We start from the raw sequence: 18368 nt of genomic DNA, 5'->3' as shown, positions 1-18368 counted from the left end.
CTCTGAAAGTGGTTTCCCCCCAAAAAAATCGTTGATTGGCACAGTGTCTTTCTCGAGCTCGACTAATAGAATTCTTCTCCGATGTCTTGGTTGTGCAGGCAGCCTTGTGCCAGTCAGAGCAGCCTGAAAGATATCAACTGGGACAGTTCGCAGTGGCAGCCTCTGATCCAGGACCGCTGCTTCCTCTCCTGGCTGGTCAAGATTCCTTCTGAGCAGGAGCAGCTGAGAGCCCGGCAGATCACGGCTCAGCAGATAAACAAGCTGGAGGAGCTGTGGAAGGTGCGTGTGAGAACGGGAGGGGGACGAGGAGGGCCAAGACAACACAGCAGCTGGGGGTTCCTGCGCATCTGGTCCAGAGGCAGGAATTAAGCTTCATTTCATAGAATCATACAGTTGGAAGGGACCACCAGGGCCATCAAGTCCTAACCCCTGCACAATGCAGGAAATTCACAACTACCTCCCACACACACACCCAGTGCCCAGAAGATGGCCATGATGCCCTCCCTCTCAAGAACTGTCTAAGTTCATAGAATCAGCATTGCTGACAGATGGCCATCTAGCCTCTGCTTCAAAACCTCCCGGGAAGGAGAGCTCAGCACCTCCCGAGGAAGCCTGTTCCACTGAGGAGCCGCTCTAACTGTTCAAAAGTTCTTCCCAATGTCTAGATGGAAACAGTTCTGATTTAATTTTAACCCGTTGGTTCTGGTCTGACCTCTTGGGGCAACAGAAAACAACTTGGCACCATCCTCTATATGACAGTCTTTCAAGTACTTGAAGATGGTTATCATATCCCCTCTCAGTCTTCTCTTCAGACTAAACATACCCAGCTCCTTCAACCTTTCCTCATAGGACTTGGTCTCCAGACCCCTCACCATCTTTGTTGCCTTCCTCCGGACACGTTCCAGCTTGTCTACATCCTTCTTAAATTGTGGTGCCCAAAACTGAACACAATACTCTAGGTATAATCATAGAGTTGGAAGGGACCACCAGGGTAATCTAGTCCAGGGCTTCTTAAACTTTTTCCACTCGCCCGAGAAATTTGTACGTGACCCCAGGTATATAAGTATATAAAATAGGTATACAAATCAAACATTTACTGATAATAAATCATAAAGAAATTTATTGTAAAACAATTCTTTGGTATGCATATAATTTTACCATTTATTAAAGACTAAAGCAAATTTGCATACTGATGAGAAGCCCCTTACTGTTGCAAAATTTTTTGCAACCCCCCCACATTCAGTTATGCGACCCCATATGGCCCACATTTGAAGAAGCTTTGATCTATTCTGTCCCCCTGCACAATTCAGGCAATCCACAACTCCCTCCCCACCCCACACCCCCAGTGACCCCTACTCCATACCCAGAAGATGGCAAAAAAATAAAAACCCCAAAACCTCTCCAGGCCGATCTAGCCTGGAGGAAAATTGCTTCCTGACCCCAGAGTGCCAATCAGCACTACCCTGAGCATGCACGAAAGGGCCACGAGAGCCATACACTGATGCAACCCTTCCTGCCCTCCCTCTCACGACCTGCCTGAGATCATAAGAATCAGCATCGCTGTCAGATGGCCATTTACAATCTTCCTTCCCTTTTTTCTCCTTTCTGATTTAGGATAGGGAAGAGGGTGGGTTTAGGAAAATTTGTTTGATGTGGAAGAGGGCACAGAGGCCAAGAGGGCCCCCACTTCCATAGAAAGCTCAGGATTTTGCGGCAGCGGACACATTCTGTTGGGAGAGGCCAGCTCTTGGAAAACCACAAACATTACTAGCCCACAGTCTTGCATGATTAACCTGCCAGCCGACTGGGCACTTAAAGATGTAGGGGGGCGAGGGGGAGAAGTGCTTCACTGCATGGTCAGCTGGAAACTTCCTGTGCTCCCCAGCTGATTCGGGAGAATATTTGGACCTGGGGTAGCAAAAAGACAGAATTACAAAGCAGCTTTAAATGGTAACCAGCTGTTGGCCGTAGGCAAAGCCCTCCCCTGTCTGCGTCACAGGGAGTTACAAGTTTGTTCTCAGGATTTGAACAAGATAATATATGTGAAACTTGCCTGAACACCAGAAAGTAGAAAAAGAATAAGAGTTGGTTTTTATATGCCAACTTTCTCTACCACTTAAGGAAAAATCAAACCAACTTACAATCACCTTTCCTTCCCCTCCCCACAACAGACACCCTGTGAGGTAGGTGGGGCTGAGAGAGAGTGACTAGCCCAAGGTCACCCAGCTGGCTTCTTCTGTAGGTGTGGGGAAACCAACCTGGTACACCAGATTAGCCTCTGCCGCTCATGTGGAGGAGTGAGGAATCAAACCCAGTTCTCCAGATCGGAGTCCACCGTTCCAAACCACCGCTCTTAACCAGTACATCACACTGGTACTATACAAATGCTCCATAGGATTAATTTTATGTGTTCTAGGCTTAAAAGTAGGCCACGTAAAATTTGAGACATGTTTGTTGGTCCCTAATCTTGGCAAGAGCCCCGTGGCGCAGAGCGGTAAGCACCGCAGTCAGAAGCTCTGCTCGAGACCTGAGTTCGATCCCGACAGAAGTCGATTTCAGGTAGCCGGCTCTAGGTCGACTGCCTACCATCCTTCCGAGGTCGGTAAAATGAGTACCCGGCTCGCTGGGGTTAAAGTGTAGACGGCTGGGGAAGGCACTGGCAAACCACCCTGTAAACATAGTCCGCCTAGTAAACGTCGGGATGCGATGCCACCCCATGGGTCAGTAATGACCCGGTGCTTGCACGAGGGACTACCTTTACCGTTAATCTTGACTTTAAAAAGTAACTCTTTTTGGAACAAAGCACGTTTTGGCCTGCCAGTATTTACTGGCCAAATTTTATTTTGCCTGAGTTTTTGTTTGTGTGTGGGGTGGGGTGTTCCTCATCTTCTTCCCTCCTACTTAGGAAAGCCTGACAGAAGACCGCCCAATCTGGGCCGCGGAGTGACAGTTCTTCTTTAATTTTAGGAAAACCCGTCTGCCACCCTCGAGGACCTGGAGAAACCTGGCGTGGACGAGGAGCCTCAGCATGTCCTGCTTCGATACGAGGATGCTTATCAGTACCAGAACATCTTTGGGCCACTGGTCAAGCTTGAGGCGGACTATGACAAGAAACTCAAGGAGTCTCAGGCAAGGGTCCTGGGGGGAGATGGGGGACTAGGGATGAGGAGCGGCTATTTCCAAATGTTGGGGCTTGGAGGCAACTGGGATTCAGGGCCAAGGAAATATTTTCTTGGATTTTATCCCTCTAAAAAAATAGTTAAATCAATTTTTCAAACAGAAAACCACCACCCAAATAAACAACAATAACAACAAACCTTTTTAAAAACAAACGTAAAAACAATACAGTAAAACAAAAGAAATACATTGCGTTGAATCAAATTATTGACAGGGGGCTTAATACTTAACACATTTTCCAATTTATCTTACAGTTACAGATAAGAGAGAAATTCATTGATGACATTGGTTTTAAAAAACATAATTCTTTATATATTTTGGACTTAATTCCTTTTCCATAATCTGAGGAAGGGTTTAGATAGATGCTGAATACCTTTCTGACTCGTTCATCAAGTAGAATATTCATCTCTTTGTTATTTAGACCCAAGACAACATCACCGTGCGATGGGACCTGGGCTTGAACAAGAAAAGGATTGCTTACTTCACCTTGCCGAAGACGGACTCAGGTCAGATCCACAGTTAACCAAGCGCAGGGGCTTAATGGCTTGAGATTCAAATGCTGTCCCTCCCCCTTTTTTATTGGCCCCCCGTGCTAGGCTAGGAAGAGCAGATAGCGGTGGTGTTTAAACCATTGTGATATATCTTGACTTTGAGATGACTCCATAGTTAAACTGTTCCATGTATTTATTACTGGAGACCCTTAGATGGTGTCAGAACAGCTAGGTACGAGTCCACTATCTAAAACTATCTGGCAAAGGGAGCTTTGACTCTCAAAAGCTCATACCCCCCAAAATCTTGCTGGTCTCTAATGTGTTACTGGGTGATACTGTATCTGTCCTATTGCAGACCAACATGGCTACTCTCTGAACTGATCCTCAGAGTGTAGAATATCCTCAGACCGTATCCGCGGGTGGCCAGCCCGTGCAGAAGTGGAAGAAGAAGGGTTGGTTTTTACACTCCTGTTTTGCCTACCTTTAAGGAGATTCAAACCAGTGTGGTGTAGTGGTTAGAGCGGAGGATTTTGATCTGGAGAGCTGGGTTTGATTCCCCACTCCTCCACATGAGTGACGGAGGCTAATCTGGTGAACCGGATTTATTTCCCTGCTCCTACACATGAAGCCAGCTGAGTGACCTTGGGCTAGTCACAGCTCTCTCAGCTTCACCTCCCTCACAGGGTGTCTGTTGTGGGGAGGGGAAGGGAAGGTGATTGTAGGCTGTTTTGATTCTTCCTTAAGTGGTACAGAAAGCCGGCATATAAAAACCAACTCCTTCTTCAATCGCCTTCCCTTCCTTTACCCACAACAGACACCTCGTGAGGTAGGTGGGGCTGAGAGAGTTCAGAGAGACTCTCCGAAGGTCACCCAGCAGGCTTCCTGTGTAGGAGCGGGGAAACCAACCCAGTTGACCAGATGAGAGTCTACCGCCCATGAGGAGGAGCAGGGACTCGAACCCGGTTCTCCAGATTAGAGTCTGCCGCTCTTAACCACTACACCATGCTGGCCGTGGCACTGAGGATTGCTGCTCTCTGGGACAGATCTGCTTTGGACCACTCATGGTGCCATTGCCTGAAGGGTTGGCCACTGCACTTGTGCTGAGTTGATTTAAAGAACGGGGCGATTGAATGATGATGCGTATTATACAGTGTATTGGCTAGTTTCGCTTGCCCTGGTGCCTGGCCTTGTGCCATGTGGAAGGGGGATGTCAGGTTTCACATTGTCTCTTCAGATATGCGTCTGATGCAGGGAGACGAAATCTGCCTGAGGTACAAAGGGGATTTGGCTCCGCTGTGGAAGGGAATTGGCCACGTCATTAAAGTTCCAGATAGTATCCTTTTTACTGTGGAAGAGAACTAAGGACGTGGGTCAGCATCTTGGATGAACTCCCAAGGCAGTCTCAGGTGCTCTTTGCTGAGGTTTGGGAGTTTGCCCACCCAATCAGGTGATTCTCCCCTTCCTTTTGTGTCACAGAACTGAAGGAATGTCAGTGGCCTCCATTGTACTTCCCCTCCGTTCTTCCTTCCAGGGAGCACAGACAGGTTACACAATGATTCTTAGGCAGGCGCTCTTCTGTGCAGTTTATGGGCTCCGGCCTTCAGCCTAAGAGCTCTGCTGGATCAGACTGGCAGTCCCTCTAGTCCAGCATCCTGTCTCATACAGTGGCCAACCAGTTCCCCTGGAGGGCCAGCAACAAGGCATAGAGGCCAAGGTCTTAAGAAGGATCATAAGACCATCAGAAGAGCCCTGCTGGATCAAACCAGTGGTCCCTCTAGTCCAGCTTCTTGTCTCACACAGTGGCCAACCAGTTACTACGGAGAGCCAACAACAGGGTGTAGAGTCCATGACCTTAAGAAGGAACATCAAAAGAGCCCTGCTGGATCAGATCAGTGGTCCCTCTAGCCCAGCATCCTGTCTCACACAGTGGCCATAGAACAACTAAAAAGGTGTTGGGGGGTTGGAACTCAACCAGATAAGTACAGGGAGCCTCAAAGGTTGAGCTAGAAACTATAAACTATAACAAAATATATTTATTACAAGGTCTGCACAATAAATTTGTTAAGAACACAGGGCCTGGAATGCAGGCTACAGATAAAAACATCAGTTACAAAAGTCTCATACACAGCTGATATGCATTCAATATAAATGACCAGTGCCGGACCATACGCATTTTGGCCTGAAGAGGCCTTCCTCAGTGGTTATAAATCGGGGTTTTATTGTTTAATCTTAGAATTATCATTAATTTTGCTGTTAATTCTTTGATATATTTTAAGTGGTGTTACCCGCCCCGAGCCTGGCCTTGGATGGGGAGGGCGGGTTATAAATCGAATAGATAGACAGACTGATTATTAAAAACACATCCGGAAATGAACTTTATGAGGTATTTTAATGTTATAATCTAGCGTTGCCTGATGTAAACTCTTAACCCGAATCGTGGATCTTGCCACATGGACAGTTGCTCACGCTGGTGTAGAATTATCAGTGTTTCCGGATGTGTGTACATCAACCCCATGATAAATCGCAGTGGCCCGCCAGTTAGTATAGAGGCCAACACCACAGAGGCTGAAGCCTTCCCCTGATGTTGCCTCCTGGCACCAGTATTCAGAGGCTTCCTTCCTCTTAATATGGAGGTTCCTTCTAGTCACCATGGCTAGTAGCCGCCGAAAGCTGCGTCCTCCGTGAATCTCCGCGAAGCATGTCGCGAACCTTCAGGCCGAGTGTTCTTCGTAGGACGATGATGCATGACCTCTTTTCGGGAAGAGTGTGCAGCTTTTTGTACAGATTGTTACTTAACGAGGTTTTGAAGATTATGGCGACGAGATTGCTATCGAGCTGAGAAGCAGCGTCGGCGCTCCGGTGGAAGTGACCCACAACTTCCAGGTGGACTTTGTGTGGAAGTCTACCTCCTTTGACAGGTGGGTGAGAGAACCTTAGATCGCTCTGAGCGAGGGAAGCGGTAGTGCTCCTGAGAATGGACATGTGCCAAATGACGTCTCCCTCTTCCAGAATGCAGAGCGCGCTCAAAACGTTTGCCGTGGATGAAACCTCAGTATCTGGCTACATCTACCACAAGCTGCTCGGCCACGAGGTGGAAGATGTCATTATCAAGTGTCAGCTGCCGAAACGCTTCACGGCACAGGGACTGCCTGACCTCAATCACTCTCAGGTAATCCCATCCTGTAGAGGAAGAAGCTTTCCAAAGAATAAAACGCAGACTATTAGATATAGGACTGCAAGATCTAAATAGTGCTGCAAATAAAACATGCTCCCCATTAAATTCAGGGGTACCCTCTGATGTTTACCAACACTCTCCATATTTCTCTCTCCTGTGTGATCTATCCCAACGTAGAGCTATCTATCTGGCCAGATTTAATGTTTTGCCATCTGCGCTACTCGAAGGCAGATTTCGGAAAATTCCTCTGTCTGACAGGCTCTTGTGACAGTAATTGTATAGAAACAGTTGCTCACGTTTTATTTTATTGTAGTTTCTACACAGAATCTCGTAATGAACTATTAACCCCCCTGTCAGTAAATAGACTGAATGCTTCCGATTCTTTTAATGTTCTCTATTTACTGAGCAATCGTTCACCCCAAATATTGGAGACAGTGGCTCAGTTTTTAAAAGTTTGTTTTAAAAGCCCGCCAAAGAACTAATTAGATGGCAGTACCTGTGGCGCGGAGTGGTGACCTGTAGTACTGCAGTCAAAAGCTCTGTTCACGACCTGAGTTCGATCCCGACGGAAGTGGCCAACCAGGCCAACTCGAGGTTGACTCAGCCTTCCATCCTTCCAAGGTCGGTAAAATGAGTACCTGGCTTGCTGGGGGTAAAGGGAAGATGACTGGGGAAGACACTGGCAAACCACCCCGTAAAACAAAGTCTGCCTAGGAAACGTCGGGATGTGACGTCACCCCATGGGTCAGGAATGACCCGGTGCTTGCACAGGGGACCTTTACCTTTTTACCAACAAACTGCATTTCCCAATGTAACCGCCTTTTAACCATTTTACAAAGGACACCTTTCCACCTTTCCATTCCTTTTGTAATCTTTTGAAGTGTGTTTCTGTGCCAATAAAGGAATGATGATGAACCCCACCCTGTGCCGCAGGGGTGGTGGGGCGTGTAATGCTGGATTGGGCACCGACAGCCACTGTGGTTGGTTATGTTGCCCACGTGAGTCGTCTTGCACCCTCTAAATTCACGATATTCCTCTTCCCAGGTGTATGCTGTGAAAACTGTCTTGCAGCGTCCGTTGAGCCTAATCCAGGGCCCTCCCGGGACAGGCAAAACTGTGACGTCAGCTACCATTGTTTACCACCTGGCCAGGCAAGGAAATGGGTAAGAACGAGAACCAAGGGGGCAGAATCCCGTTAGCTGAAGGGGTGTGCCATCACCTTGGCTTATTTTTGTTAAATGTTAATTTAATGAAATCCATACATTAAAAACAAATAAATAGTAAAAGGACAGGGAATGGGGGCGGGGAACTCAAATGTTAAAATGGTTACATCAAAATAGCATGGAATACATAGAAATTATATGAACAGAGGATACATAAACTCCTTCTCAGGCCACACGATCAGTACTCAGGAGAGACAGGACGGACAGCAAAAAGATTACTATCTACCATTAAGTGCTGCAAAGACCATCATAGAATATTGTAAAATAACAATAAATTTTGTTTCAGCTTCATTTTTTTTAACCATTTTCATCCCCTCCGGTAACGTCAGATTGGTTTAAATAAACCCATGATGTTGATGTGGGTGTAAACCTGAATTGCCATGAAGCTGTCGTAGGGCTTCTGAATTTGATGTTTATTACTCGGCTGGCCCTCACTCCTGTCTCTCATCCCTCCTCAGGCCTGTACTGGTCTGTGCACCAAGTAACATAGCTGTGGATCAGCTGACCGAGAAGATACATCAGACCGGACTGAAAGTGGTGCGTCTGTGCGCAAAGAGCCGGGAGGCGATTGACTCCCCAGTATCTTTCCTGGCCCTGCACAACCAGATCAGAAACATGGACAGGTAAGGGGGTACTTGGAGGGGCAGTGGGGGAGGGGCAGCTGTGTAAGTACATTCTTTGGATTTAGGTCACTCTGGTCCTTAGGTGTGCTGTGCCTTGCTGTCCACCTGGATGGCTTCCTGAGACCAGTCGGAGCATCTCTTACTATGCCTGTAGCTATATCAGCCACACTTTAGTCAGCCCTTACCTCCTGATGCTTGGCGTTTCAAGTCTCCCTGGGACTGTTGTATCTACGGGACTGCCTCTCCTGGCAATGTTCCCCAGAGAAACCTATGTTTATTTATTTGTTTATTACATTTCTACCCCGCTCTCCCCAACCCAAAAAGTATTACCAGCAACTAATACCAACTTGCTGGTGATTCCCTGCCCAAGGAGTATCCAGCTGGCCTCGACCAGGGCCAGGGCTTTTTCGACCCTGGCCTCTGCCTGGTGGAATAGCCTCCCTAGCGAGATCAAGGCCCTGCGGGACCTTCAGAAATTCCGCAGGGCCTGCAAGACGGAGCTATTCCGCTGGGCTTATGGTTGAGGCCAGTGACGGTTCTCGTTATAGTTACTGTCCTCCCTAGTCTCCTCCCCTTTCCTACTGCTGAGCGCTACCCCGCTACACCACCCTGGGGGGGTGGTTAGATTCATCTGCCGCCTGCAGATGGCTATTTTTGGGGTTTTCGCGCCATTGTGGGGCATGATTGTCATATTTACGAGATTGATTTGGGCTATTTTAAATTGTATTTTTAAATGTGTTACTGTTTTCATTATGTGTTAGATTGTGTAAGCACCCTGAGCTTGACCTTCAGGTTGGGGAGAGCGGGGTAGAAATGCAGTAAAATAAAATAAATTTACTTGCTATGGCTAGGATCCCTTGTTGGCTATTGGGATCCCTTGTTGGCTACTGGGATCCCTTGTTGACTACTATCCCAAAACTCCTCGTTGTGGTGTTTGAGAGCATCTAGATGCTTGAACAGTAGGACATTGTCAGGAAGGTGGTTTTAACTGCTGGTGCAGTCAGGGTACCCCCTGAAAAAAAATTCAGGGCAGCGATAGAGATGGGAGTGTGTTATCAAGCAAAAAAACACTTATGTGTTTGCTTCTCAGTATGCCTGAGCTTCAGAAACTGCAGCAGCTGAAAGACGAGACTGGAGAACTGTCCTCCGCAGATGAAAAACGCTACCGGGCGCTCAAGCGAACGGCTGAGCGGGAATTGCTGATGGTAAAAAGTTTTTCCTCTGCCCTGGGGTTAAGGCGGCCGAGCCAGGCGAGTTCCCCCCTGTAGCCCAGCCCAGTAGGTGCCGTGGCGACCGGGGGGGTGCCTCCGTCAGAGGCTCCCCACAGCTGAAATGGAAGCTTGAAGGAAATGTCCTTGAGGTCATTGTAACAGCCACCTCCAAGCATCGTGGGGTTTGAGGCTGGATTCACCGCGAGGGGCCCACCCTTCAGGACCGTCTGTCCCTTTCAGCGTGGTGTAGTGGTTAAGCCGTCGTGGTGTAGTGGATTGGAGCGGTGGTTTGGAGTGGTGGAGTCTGATCTGGAGAATCGGGTTTGATTCCCCACTCCATATGAGCGGCAGAGGGTAATCTGGTGAACCGGGTTGGTTTCCCCGCTCCTCCCCATGAAGCCAGCTGGATGGCCTTGGGCTAGTCACAGCTCTCTTTAGATCTCTCTCAGCCCCACCTACCTCACAGGGTGTCTGTTGTGGGAAGGGGAAGACAATGTGATTGTAATACGCCTTAAGTGGTAGAGAAAGTCGGCATATAAAAACCAACATCACCTCCTCTTTTTCTTCTTCCTCTTCTTCTTTTTCCTCTTCCTCGTCATCCTCTTCCTCCTGCAGAATGCTGACGTCATCTGCTGCACGTGCGTGGGGGCCGGCGACCCGAGGCTGGCCAAGATGCAGTTCCGCTCCATCTTGATCGACGAAAGCACCCAGGCCACAGAGCCGGAGTGCATGGTGCCGGTGGTCCTTGGTGCGAAGCAGGTAGGCTTTGGCTCCCGAAATGGAGCTATCAGCTGCGATTCAGCGCTGTCTGCAGTGCCTCGTTCCAGCCACCTTCTCACGGTGGGGTGAGAGTTTCCTCGTGTCAAACATTCACCCTCCGTCTAGACCAGTGGTGGCGAACCTATGGCACGCGTGCCAGAGGTGGCACTCAGAGCCCTCTCTGTGGGCACGCGAGCCGTCGCCCCAGCACAGAGTTTGCCTGAGTTCGTTCCCCCGGCTGAGGAGGCTGGGGACCAGCGGTGCGTTCCCGGCTCCTCCGGGAAGCTCCGGGCTCCTTCCCAGTGCCTTCTCTGCAGTCGCTGGCTGCATGCTCCGGAAGTGAAGACAATGACAAGCCTTCTGTCGAGAACTGGAAGAGGCGGAGCCGGGACGGGGATGGACCAGGAGTGGGACGCCTGGGCAGCCGTCTGCGGCGGGCTGGTTGGTGAATGCAGCGCAGGGGGTTGGCAGTGAGGGCCGAACGGGGGCCCGCCTGGCGTTTGTGCTGGAGCCGTGTGCGGGAGCCAAGCCCTTCGCTTAGCTCGGGTTTCCACTCTGCTCGTTCATGCAACCGAAGGTGCCTCTGAGCGTGTGCAGAGGGCTGTCCCCACCATCAGCGCCCCCCGCATAACAGTCTTTTTTAATTTGTATGAACAGTTGGAAAAAGAACCAAACTGAAGGGGTGGGGGCTATGCTCCAGCTGCTTTCCTTCCCCCGCTTGGCCGCCCATGCAGGGTTGCCAACCTCCAGGTAATAGGAGGACTGCTATTTCAGTTCACCTGGAGAAAATGGCCGCTTTGACAATTGGATTCTATGGCATTGAAGTCCCTCCCCAAACCCCACCATCCTCAGGCTCCGTCCCAAAAACCTCCCGCAGGTGGCAAAGAGGGACCTGGCAACTCCATGTGGACTTCTAGCAGTGTTGGCACTTTGCGATAAATAAGTGGGTTTTGGGTTGCAGTTTGGGCACTCGGTCTCTAAAAGGTTCGCCATCACTGGTCTAGACATTAGGAAGAATTTTCTAACAGAGCAGTTCCTCAGTGGAAGAGGCTTCCTCGGGAGGTGGTGGGCTCTCCTTGAGGTTTTGAAGCAGAGGCTAGATGGGGCCATCTGTCAGCAATGCTGAGTCTATGACCTTAGGCAGATGATGAGAGGGAGGGCATCTTGGCCATCTTCTGGGCATGGAGTAGGGGTCACTGGGGGTGTGAGGGAGGGAGGTAGTTGTGAATTTCCTGCATTGTGCAGGGGGTTGGGTGAGATGACCCTGGTGGTCCCTTCCAACTCTATGATTCTGCAGATTTTGACCTTCCTCGACCTTTTGTGTCCTCAGTTGATCCTGGTGGGGGACCATTGCCAGCTCGGCCCTGTCGTGATGTGCAAGAAAGCCGCCAAGGCGGGCCTGTCCCAGTCCCTCTTTGAGCGGCTGGTGGTCCTGGGAATCCGGCCCATCCGCCTACAAGTGCAGTACCGCATGCACCCCGCCCTGAGCGCATTTCCTTCCAACATCTTTTACGAGGGGTCTCTCCAGAATGGCGTCACAGCAGGTAAAAGGGGTGGGGAGGGAGAAGAAGACGAGCCGCTTGGCTGGATGTGGCTGGGGGGTGGGGAGTTCTTGTGGCTTATAGAAAAGCAACATAGGGCCTCCTGTAATTGGGTTGACATGGGGAGGTTGTACCATGCTCCAAAATCCATGGGCCGCCCTTTGGGCATGCTCTCTTTAATGGAAGGCCTTGGGCATACTTACAGCAATGATAACACATGGCTTAAGCTGCAGTACTGCAGTCAAAAGCTCTGCTCACGACCTGAGTTTGATCCTGACAGAAGTCAGTTTCAGGTAGCCGGCTCAAGGTCAACTCAGCCTTCCATCCTTCCGAGGTCGGTAAAATGAACACCCGGCTTGCTTGGGGTAAAGGGAAGATGACTGGGGAAGGCACTGGCAAACCACCCCGTAAAACAAAAGTCTGCCTAGTAAACGTTGGAATGTGGTGTCACCGCATGGGTCAGGAACGACCCGGTGCTTGCACAGGGGACTACCTTTACCTTTATTACTGAGAACCGGGTGTCTCCATGTTCCTCTGCAGCGGACCGTGTGAAAAAGGGATTTGACTTCCAGTGGCCTCAGCCGGACAAGCCTATGTTTTTCTACGTAACCCAAGGGCAAGAGGAAATCGCAAGCTCCGGCACATCTTACCTGAACAGGTAAATGACAGGAGGGGGAAAGGAAACAGTTTCTGGACCAAGTCATGGGGAAAGGAGTGAGAGATGGGGGGGGGGGCTTCTTCAGAGGGTTCTTTGCCTCCGTTTCTTTGAGCGAAACGAACTTGTAGTCACGGTATCCAGAAATTGGGGGGTGGGGGGCGGAGAGCTGAGGAAAGGAGGGAGTGGAACGTCTCAGCCCTTCTTGCTCCACCCAGGGTTGTTTTCTGTTGCCCCAGAAGGTCGGACCAGAACCAGCAGGTTGAAATTAAATCCACAGAGTTCCCGTCTAGACATTGGGAATAATTTTCTAACAGAACGGTTCCTCAGTGGAACAGGCTTCCTCGGGAGGTGCTGAGCTCTCCTTCCCTGGAGGTTTTGAAGCAGAGGCTAGATGGCCATCCGTCAGCAATGCTGATTCTATGACCTTAGGCAGATGATGAGAAGGAGGGCATCTTGGCCATCTTCTGGGCATGGAGTACGGGGTCACTGGGGGTGTTGGGGGGAGGTAGTTGTGAATTTCCTGCTTTGTGCAGGGGGTTGGACTAGATGACCCTGGTGGTACCTTCCAACTCAGTGATTCTAAATGAGGCTGTGTTGGAGGCTCTCCAGCCCCGCTGCTGCTGAATAAACCGTGGGTGGAATGAGTTGACTTCTCTGCCTTCTCTCTGCTGCCCTGCAGGACAGAAGCCGCCAACGTGGAGAAGATCACCACCAAGCTGCTGAAAGCCGGCGCGAAACCAGACCAAATTGGCATCATCACCCCCTACGAGGGACAGCGCTCTTACCTGGTGCAGTACATGCAGTTCAGCGGCTCCCTCCACACCAAGCTTTACCAGGTACAGTGCTCCCGGCACGCTTCCCGGATTCCTTGTCGACTTCCCACTTTCGTGGTAACGGCCAATCTTGGTCTTTCACTAGTAGCTTATCTTTCTTGCTGCCCATGAATCCAGAGTCAGCAGTGAGAAGGAATGGCCCTTGTCTACGTTCAAACAGAGACCCTCAACTGTAGCCAGCAGCACTGTCTCTTTCCCATAGCGTGGCTTGAAGCCAGACTAAAAGTGGTCTTGTGAGTTGTAGCAAAGCGAAAAAAATTTGGAAAGGTATTCAGGAGGAAATTTCTAAAGTTATTGGAGTAAAAATTCCACTCAAACCGGAAATATATTTACTGGGTATCTTATATAGGACATTAGAAAAACAGTTGGGAGATATCTTTAGATATTTAACACCAGTGGCAAGAATCATATGGATGAAAAAATAGAGAATAGAAGAAGTACCTACCTTGCATGAATGGCATCAGAAAGTTATGGAGTTGACCAAGATAGCCAAGTTGAGTAAATATATAGAAGATAACTGGATTTCTGACTTTGATATAGGCTGGAAGGTATGGTCAATATATATTAATCAGTATTTTAGGGATAGAAAAATGACCGTAGGTCTTAGAACCTAAACTTAATAAACTGTAGACTAAGATGAAAATAACTAAATAATAATTGAAGTAAAAACAGATAAGATCAAAGTTATTCACAAAAGAAATAATATATATAAAATTCTGTTCTGTATGAGGAGAGTTGGAAGTCGGTTTCTGTATTGTTTTATATTTCCCTTTTTCTTTTCGTTTTTTCCTCACGTCCTTTCTTTTTTGTGTACTATGTTCTTTTGTATATTTTGGCATATTCTGTAATATTTTGTACACTTCAATAAAACTATTAATTTTTTAAAAAAGAGGTCTTGGGCAGACGAGTCCAGGATGATCATCATCCAGGATGATCTGGAATCGTTCTGCTGCCGTATTTTCAATTGCCTTGCCCAGAAAGGGCACAGTAGAGACTGGCCGGGTCATTTTTCTCTGGCAACGGCAGAACCGTTTCCCAATTTAACCATTTAATTTGGTGCCGATTTAACTGGCGGTCCCTGGCTGTCCTCTACCAGAGCATTTTTGTCTCTGGCTCCTGCCTGGTGAAATTCCCTCTCAAATGATACTCGGGCCCAGCAGGACCTGGCCCAGTTCTGCAGGGCCTGCAAGACTGAGACGTTCCGCCGGGCCTGTGGCTGAGGGCAGTGGCGGTTCTGCTTCAGCGGGCCTCCCTGCCTTTCCCCTTTCTTTTCCCCCCCTTGTTTTTCCCTTTCTTCTTCCCCCTTCCTTGATTATTTCTCCCTGTTGTTATAATACATGAACACATGAAGCTGCCTTACAGTGAATCAGACCCTCGGTCCATCAAAGTCAGTACTTTCTACTCAGATCGGAGGCGGCTCTCCAGGGCCTCAGGCAGAGATCTTTCACATCCCCTACTTGCCTCGTCCTTTAACTGGAGATGCCGGGGATTGAACTTGGGACCTTCTGCATGCCAAGCAGATGCTCGACCAATGAGCCACAGCCCCTCCCCAAGACATGAAGCTGCCTTATACTGAATCAGACCCTTGTTCCATCAAAGTCAGTATTGTCTACTCAGACTGGAGGCGGCTCTCCAGGGCCTCAAGCGGTGGTCTTTCACATCCCCTACTTGCCTCGTCCTTTAACTGCAGAAGCCGGGGATTGAGCCTGGGGCCTTCTGCATGCCAAGCAGATGCTCTACCATTGAGCCACATGACAGTGCTTCCTGAAATTTAGTCTTAGCCAGAATTTTAAATGTTTTAATTCATTTGCTTGAAGAGTGTATTTTTTACTAAATTGTATATCATTTTATCTGTTAGCCGCCCTGAGCCTGATTTTGTCGGAAAAGGGAAGGAGCAAAAATCAAATAAATAACTGCAGAATAAAGCAACCAGTCCCCAGGCTAAGAAACACAGGGCAGGAGCCACTTGGCTCACACCTCTGGCCCCTCACTGTGGATTTAAAGATGAACCTCACTCCCTGCCTTTTATTTACATGCCATATCAAGTAGGGCCAGTAGTATCTAGTGGGGGGGGGGGGGGGCTTTTTAAAACCCTTTACCCTGTGCCATTTTTCTCCCCACCCTCGAGTCACCACTTCTAAGCTGCTTTTATCTCAGGGGTGGTGGTGGTAAAAGCAGCTTGGAGATAATGATTTGGGTGGTACTTGAGGAGGAGTTTTAAAAGCTCCGGTCCCTTGGCCGGCATGGAATATAGAAGGTTGCCCAAAGAGAGTACTTGAGGGGACATTTAAAATCAGGCTCGTATTGTGTTGCAAACTGATGATGCAATATGAAATAAGATATTTCCAGTGATTGGGGAGAACGAGGACTTGCTTGTAAGTAAGTCGCTGTCTCTCCCCTCCCTTCTTCCAGGAGGTGGAAATTGCCAGCGTCGACGCCTTCCAAGGACGAGAGAAGGACTTCATCATCCTGTCCTGCGTCAGAGCTAACGAACACCAAGGGATTGGTTTCCTGAACGATCCCCGGCGCCTCAACGTGGCTCTCACCAGAGCAAGGTACAGAACAGCATCTTCCCAGGATGCATTCCTGAACCTTTCGGGTTTGACAGACCTTATGAACGTCTTGAAGTTTATTCAGGCGTGCTGCTGAACATGCTTTTAAAAAACAAAAATTTGCGCAGTGACATGAGCTGTTGTGCAGTTAGGCAATGTGGGCTTTTTAAAGAAGGAAACAGAAAATCATAAAAAGTAGAAAACGATGCGTACTTTCAGTCTTCATAACCACGCGTCTGATGGGCACTGATTATTTGATCAGCCAAAGGCATCAGCACCTCCTTAGCTGTCGCTTCCGTTTGTGTGTGTCGCTGGGAAAGGGGGGAGGTGAGCTTGTCAGACAGGGCCGGCTTCCAGCCTTGCTGTTGGTTCCGCAGGTACGGCGTCATCATCGTGGGCAACCCCAAGGCCCTCTCCAAGCAGCCCCTCTGGAACCACCTGCTGAACTACTACAAGGAGCAGAAAGTGCTGGTTGAGGGTCCCCTGAACAACCTCCGTGAGAGCCTCATGCAGTTCAGCAAGCCTCGGAAGCTCGTGAACACCATCAACCCGGTAAGTGCAGGGGCGGGAGGCCTGCCTTGGCCCGCCAGAGCAGAAGGAGGGGAAGGGAGAAACATTCCAGAGCTACTTGTATTTGGCCATGAGCTTGCTAAGTCAGTAATGGACTCGACATGTGAGCGTGCTTATTTTCCTGTTCTCCCCCCCCCCCCCAATCCTAGGGAGCCCGATTTATGACGACTGCCATGTACGATGCCCGTGAAGCCATCATCCCAGGATCGGTCTACGACCGCAGCAGCCAAGGTAAGGGTGAGATATACCAGAGCCAGTAGCAAAACCCGTGAGCCTTTGCTATTCCAGGTATGGGCTGGGTAGGCAACTTGTTGTGCTGTGTCCGTAGGTGCCTCTTTTTCTACCCTTACACAGATAAGGGTGAAGTGGTCACTGCCGTTCATTGAATAAGCTTCTAGAATGGATCCCTTCCTAAGAAGTGATATTTTATCTTACTTAGCTTAAAGGTAAAGGGCCCCTGTGCAAGCACAGGGTCATTCCTGGCCCATGGGGGTGACTTCACATCCCGACGTTTCCTAGGCAGACTTTGTTTACGGGGTGGTTTGCCAGTGCCTTCCCCAGTTATCTTCCCTTTATCCCCCAGCTAGCTGGGTACTCATTTTACCGACCTCGGAAGGATGGAAGGCTGAGTCAACCGGCTACCTGAAACCGACTCCTGTCGGGATCGAACTCAGGTCGTGAGCAGAGCTTTTGACTGCAGTACTGCAGCTTACCTCTCTGCGCCACGGGGCCCATATTATTTAGCCTAGACACCTACAAATAGGCAGGACACAACTCATTTGGCGTAGTGGTTAAGAATGATGGTTTGGAGCGGTGGAGTCTGATCTGGAGAACCGGGTTTGATTCCCCACTCCTCCACAACTGCGGAGGCTAATCTGGTGAACTGGGTTAGTTTCCCCACTCATACACACGAAGCCAGCTGGGTGACCTTGGGCTAGTCACACTCCCTCAGCCCCACCTAGCTCACAGGGTGTCTGTTGTGGGGAGGTGATTGTAAGGCAGTTTGATTCTCCCTTAAATCGCAGAGAAAGTCGGCATATAAAAACCAACTCTTCTTCTTCTTAACCAAAGTTCTTTTTATTGTAAAGCTTCAAACAGAATGTATGAGCTATAAAAACAAGAATACTTAAGATATAACAAACTAGCTCTAATATAGCAAAATCTGAGATCTGATTCAAATAAGATAAGTCTGATTCCAATGCTTGTTACAAAGTATGAGTTCTGTAACTCATATAATTTGATTGAAGGTTTACAATAAAAAGAACTGTGGTTAAGTTCAAATGAGTTGTGTCCTGCCTATTTGTAGCCTATTTGTCTAAGCTAAGTAAGATAAAACATCACTTTTTAGGAAGGGATTCATTCTAGAAGCTTATTCATTGAACGGCAATGACCACTTCTGTGTAGAGCAGGGGTGTCAAACATACGGCCCGGGGGCCAGATTCAGCCCTTTGAGGGGTCTTACCTGGCCCGCGAGCCAGCTGAGGCAGCCACCCCCACCCACCCACCCCGTCCAGATCTGGGCTGGCAAGGCATGGACTGGCCTGACCAAGTGACA

The 18368-nt window shown here is 49.1% G+C and overlaps 1 protein-coding gene across 1 annotated transcript in view; it reads left to right on the top strand.

The window, feature by feature from the left end:
• The window catches only part of UPF1 (UPF1 RNA helicase and ATPase), a 309167-nt gene that overhangs the window by 284582 nt on the left and 6217 nt on the right, over positions 1-18368 (top strand). The window contains exons 6-21 of the mRNA XM_056844524.1: positions 99-279; positions 2968-3129; positions 3599-3683; positions 4903-5001; positions 6478-6586; positions 6678-6837; positions 7888-8006; positions 8525-8689; positions 9780-9894; positions 10516-10659; positions 11990-12203; positions 12741-12858; positions 13538-13694; positions 16104-16246; positions 16621-16795; positions 16963-17044. Of these exons, the coding sequence (XP_056700502.1) occupies positions 99-279; positions 2968-3129; positions 3599-3683; positions 4903-5001; positions 6478-6586; positions 6678-6837; positions 7888-8006; positions 8525-8689; positions 9780-9894; positions 10516-10659; positions 11990-12203; positions 12741-12858; positions 13538-13694; positions 16104-16246; positions 16621-16795; positions 16963-17044 (2228 nt within the window). The remainder of the gene's footprint in view (positions 1-98; positions 280-2967; positions 3130-3598; positions 3684-4902; positions 5002-6477; positions 6587-6677; positions 6838-7887; positions 8007-8524; positions 8690-9779; positions 9895-10515; positions 10660-11989; positions 12204-12740; positions 12859-13537; positions 13695-16103; positions 16247-16620; positions 16796-16962; positions 17045-18368) is intronic.

The sequence above is a fragment of the Euleptes europaea genome, chromosome 2 (assembly GCF_029931775.1).
Source record: "Euleptes europaea isolate rEulEur1 chromosome 2, rEulEur1.hap1, whole genome shotgun sequence".
NCBI lineage: Eukaryota > Metazoa > Chordata > Lepidosauria > Squamata > Sphaerodactylidae > Euleptes > Euleptes europaea.
This window is presented reverse-complemented; position numbering and strand designations above follow the sequence as displayed.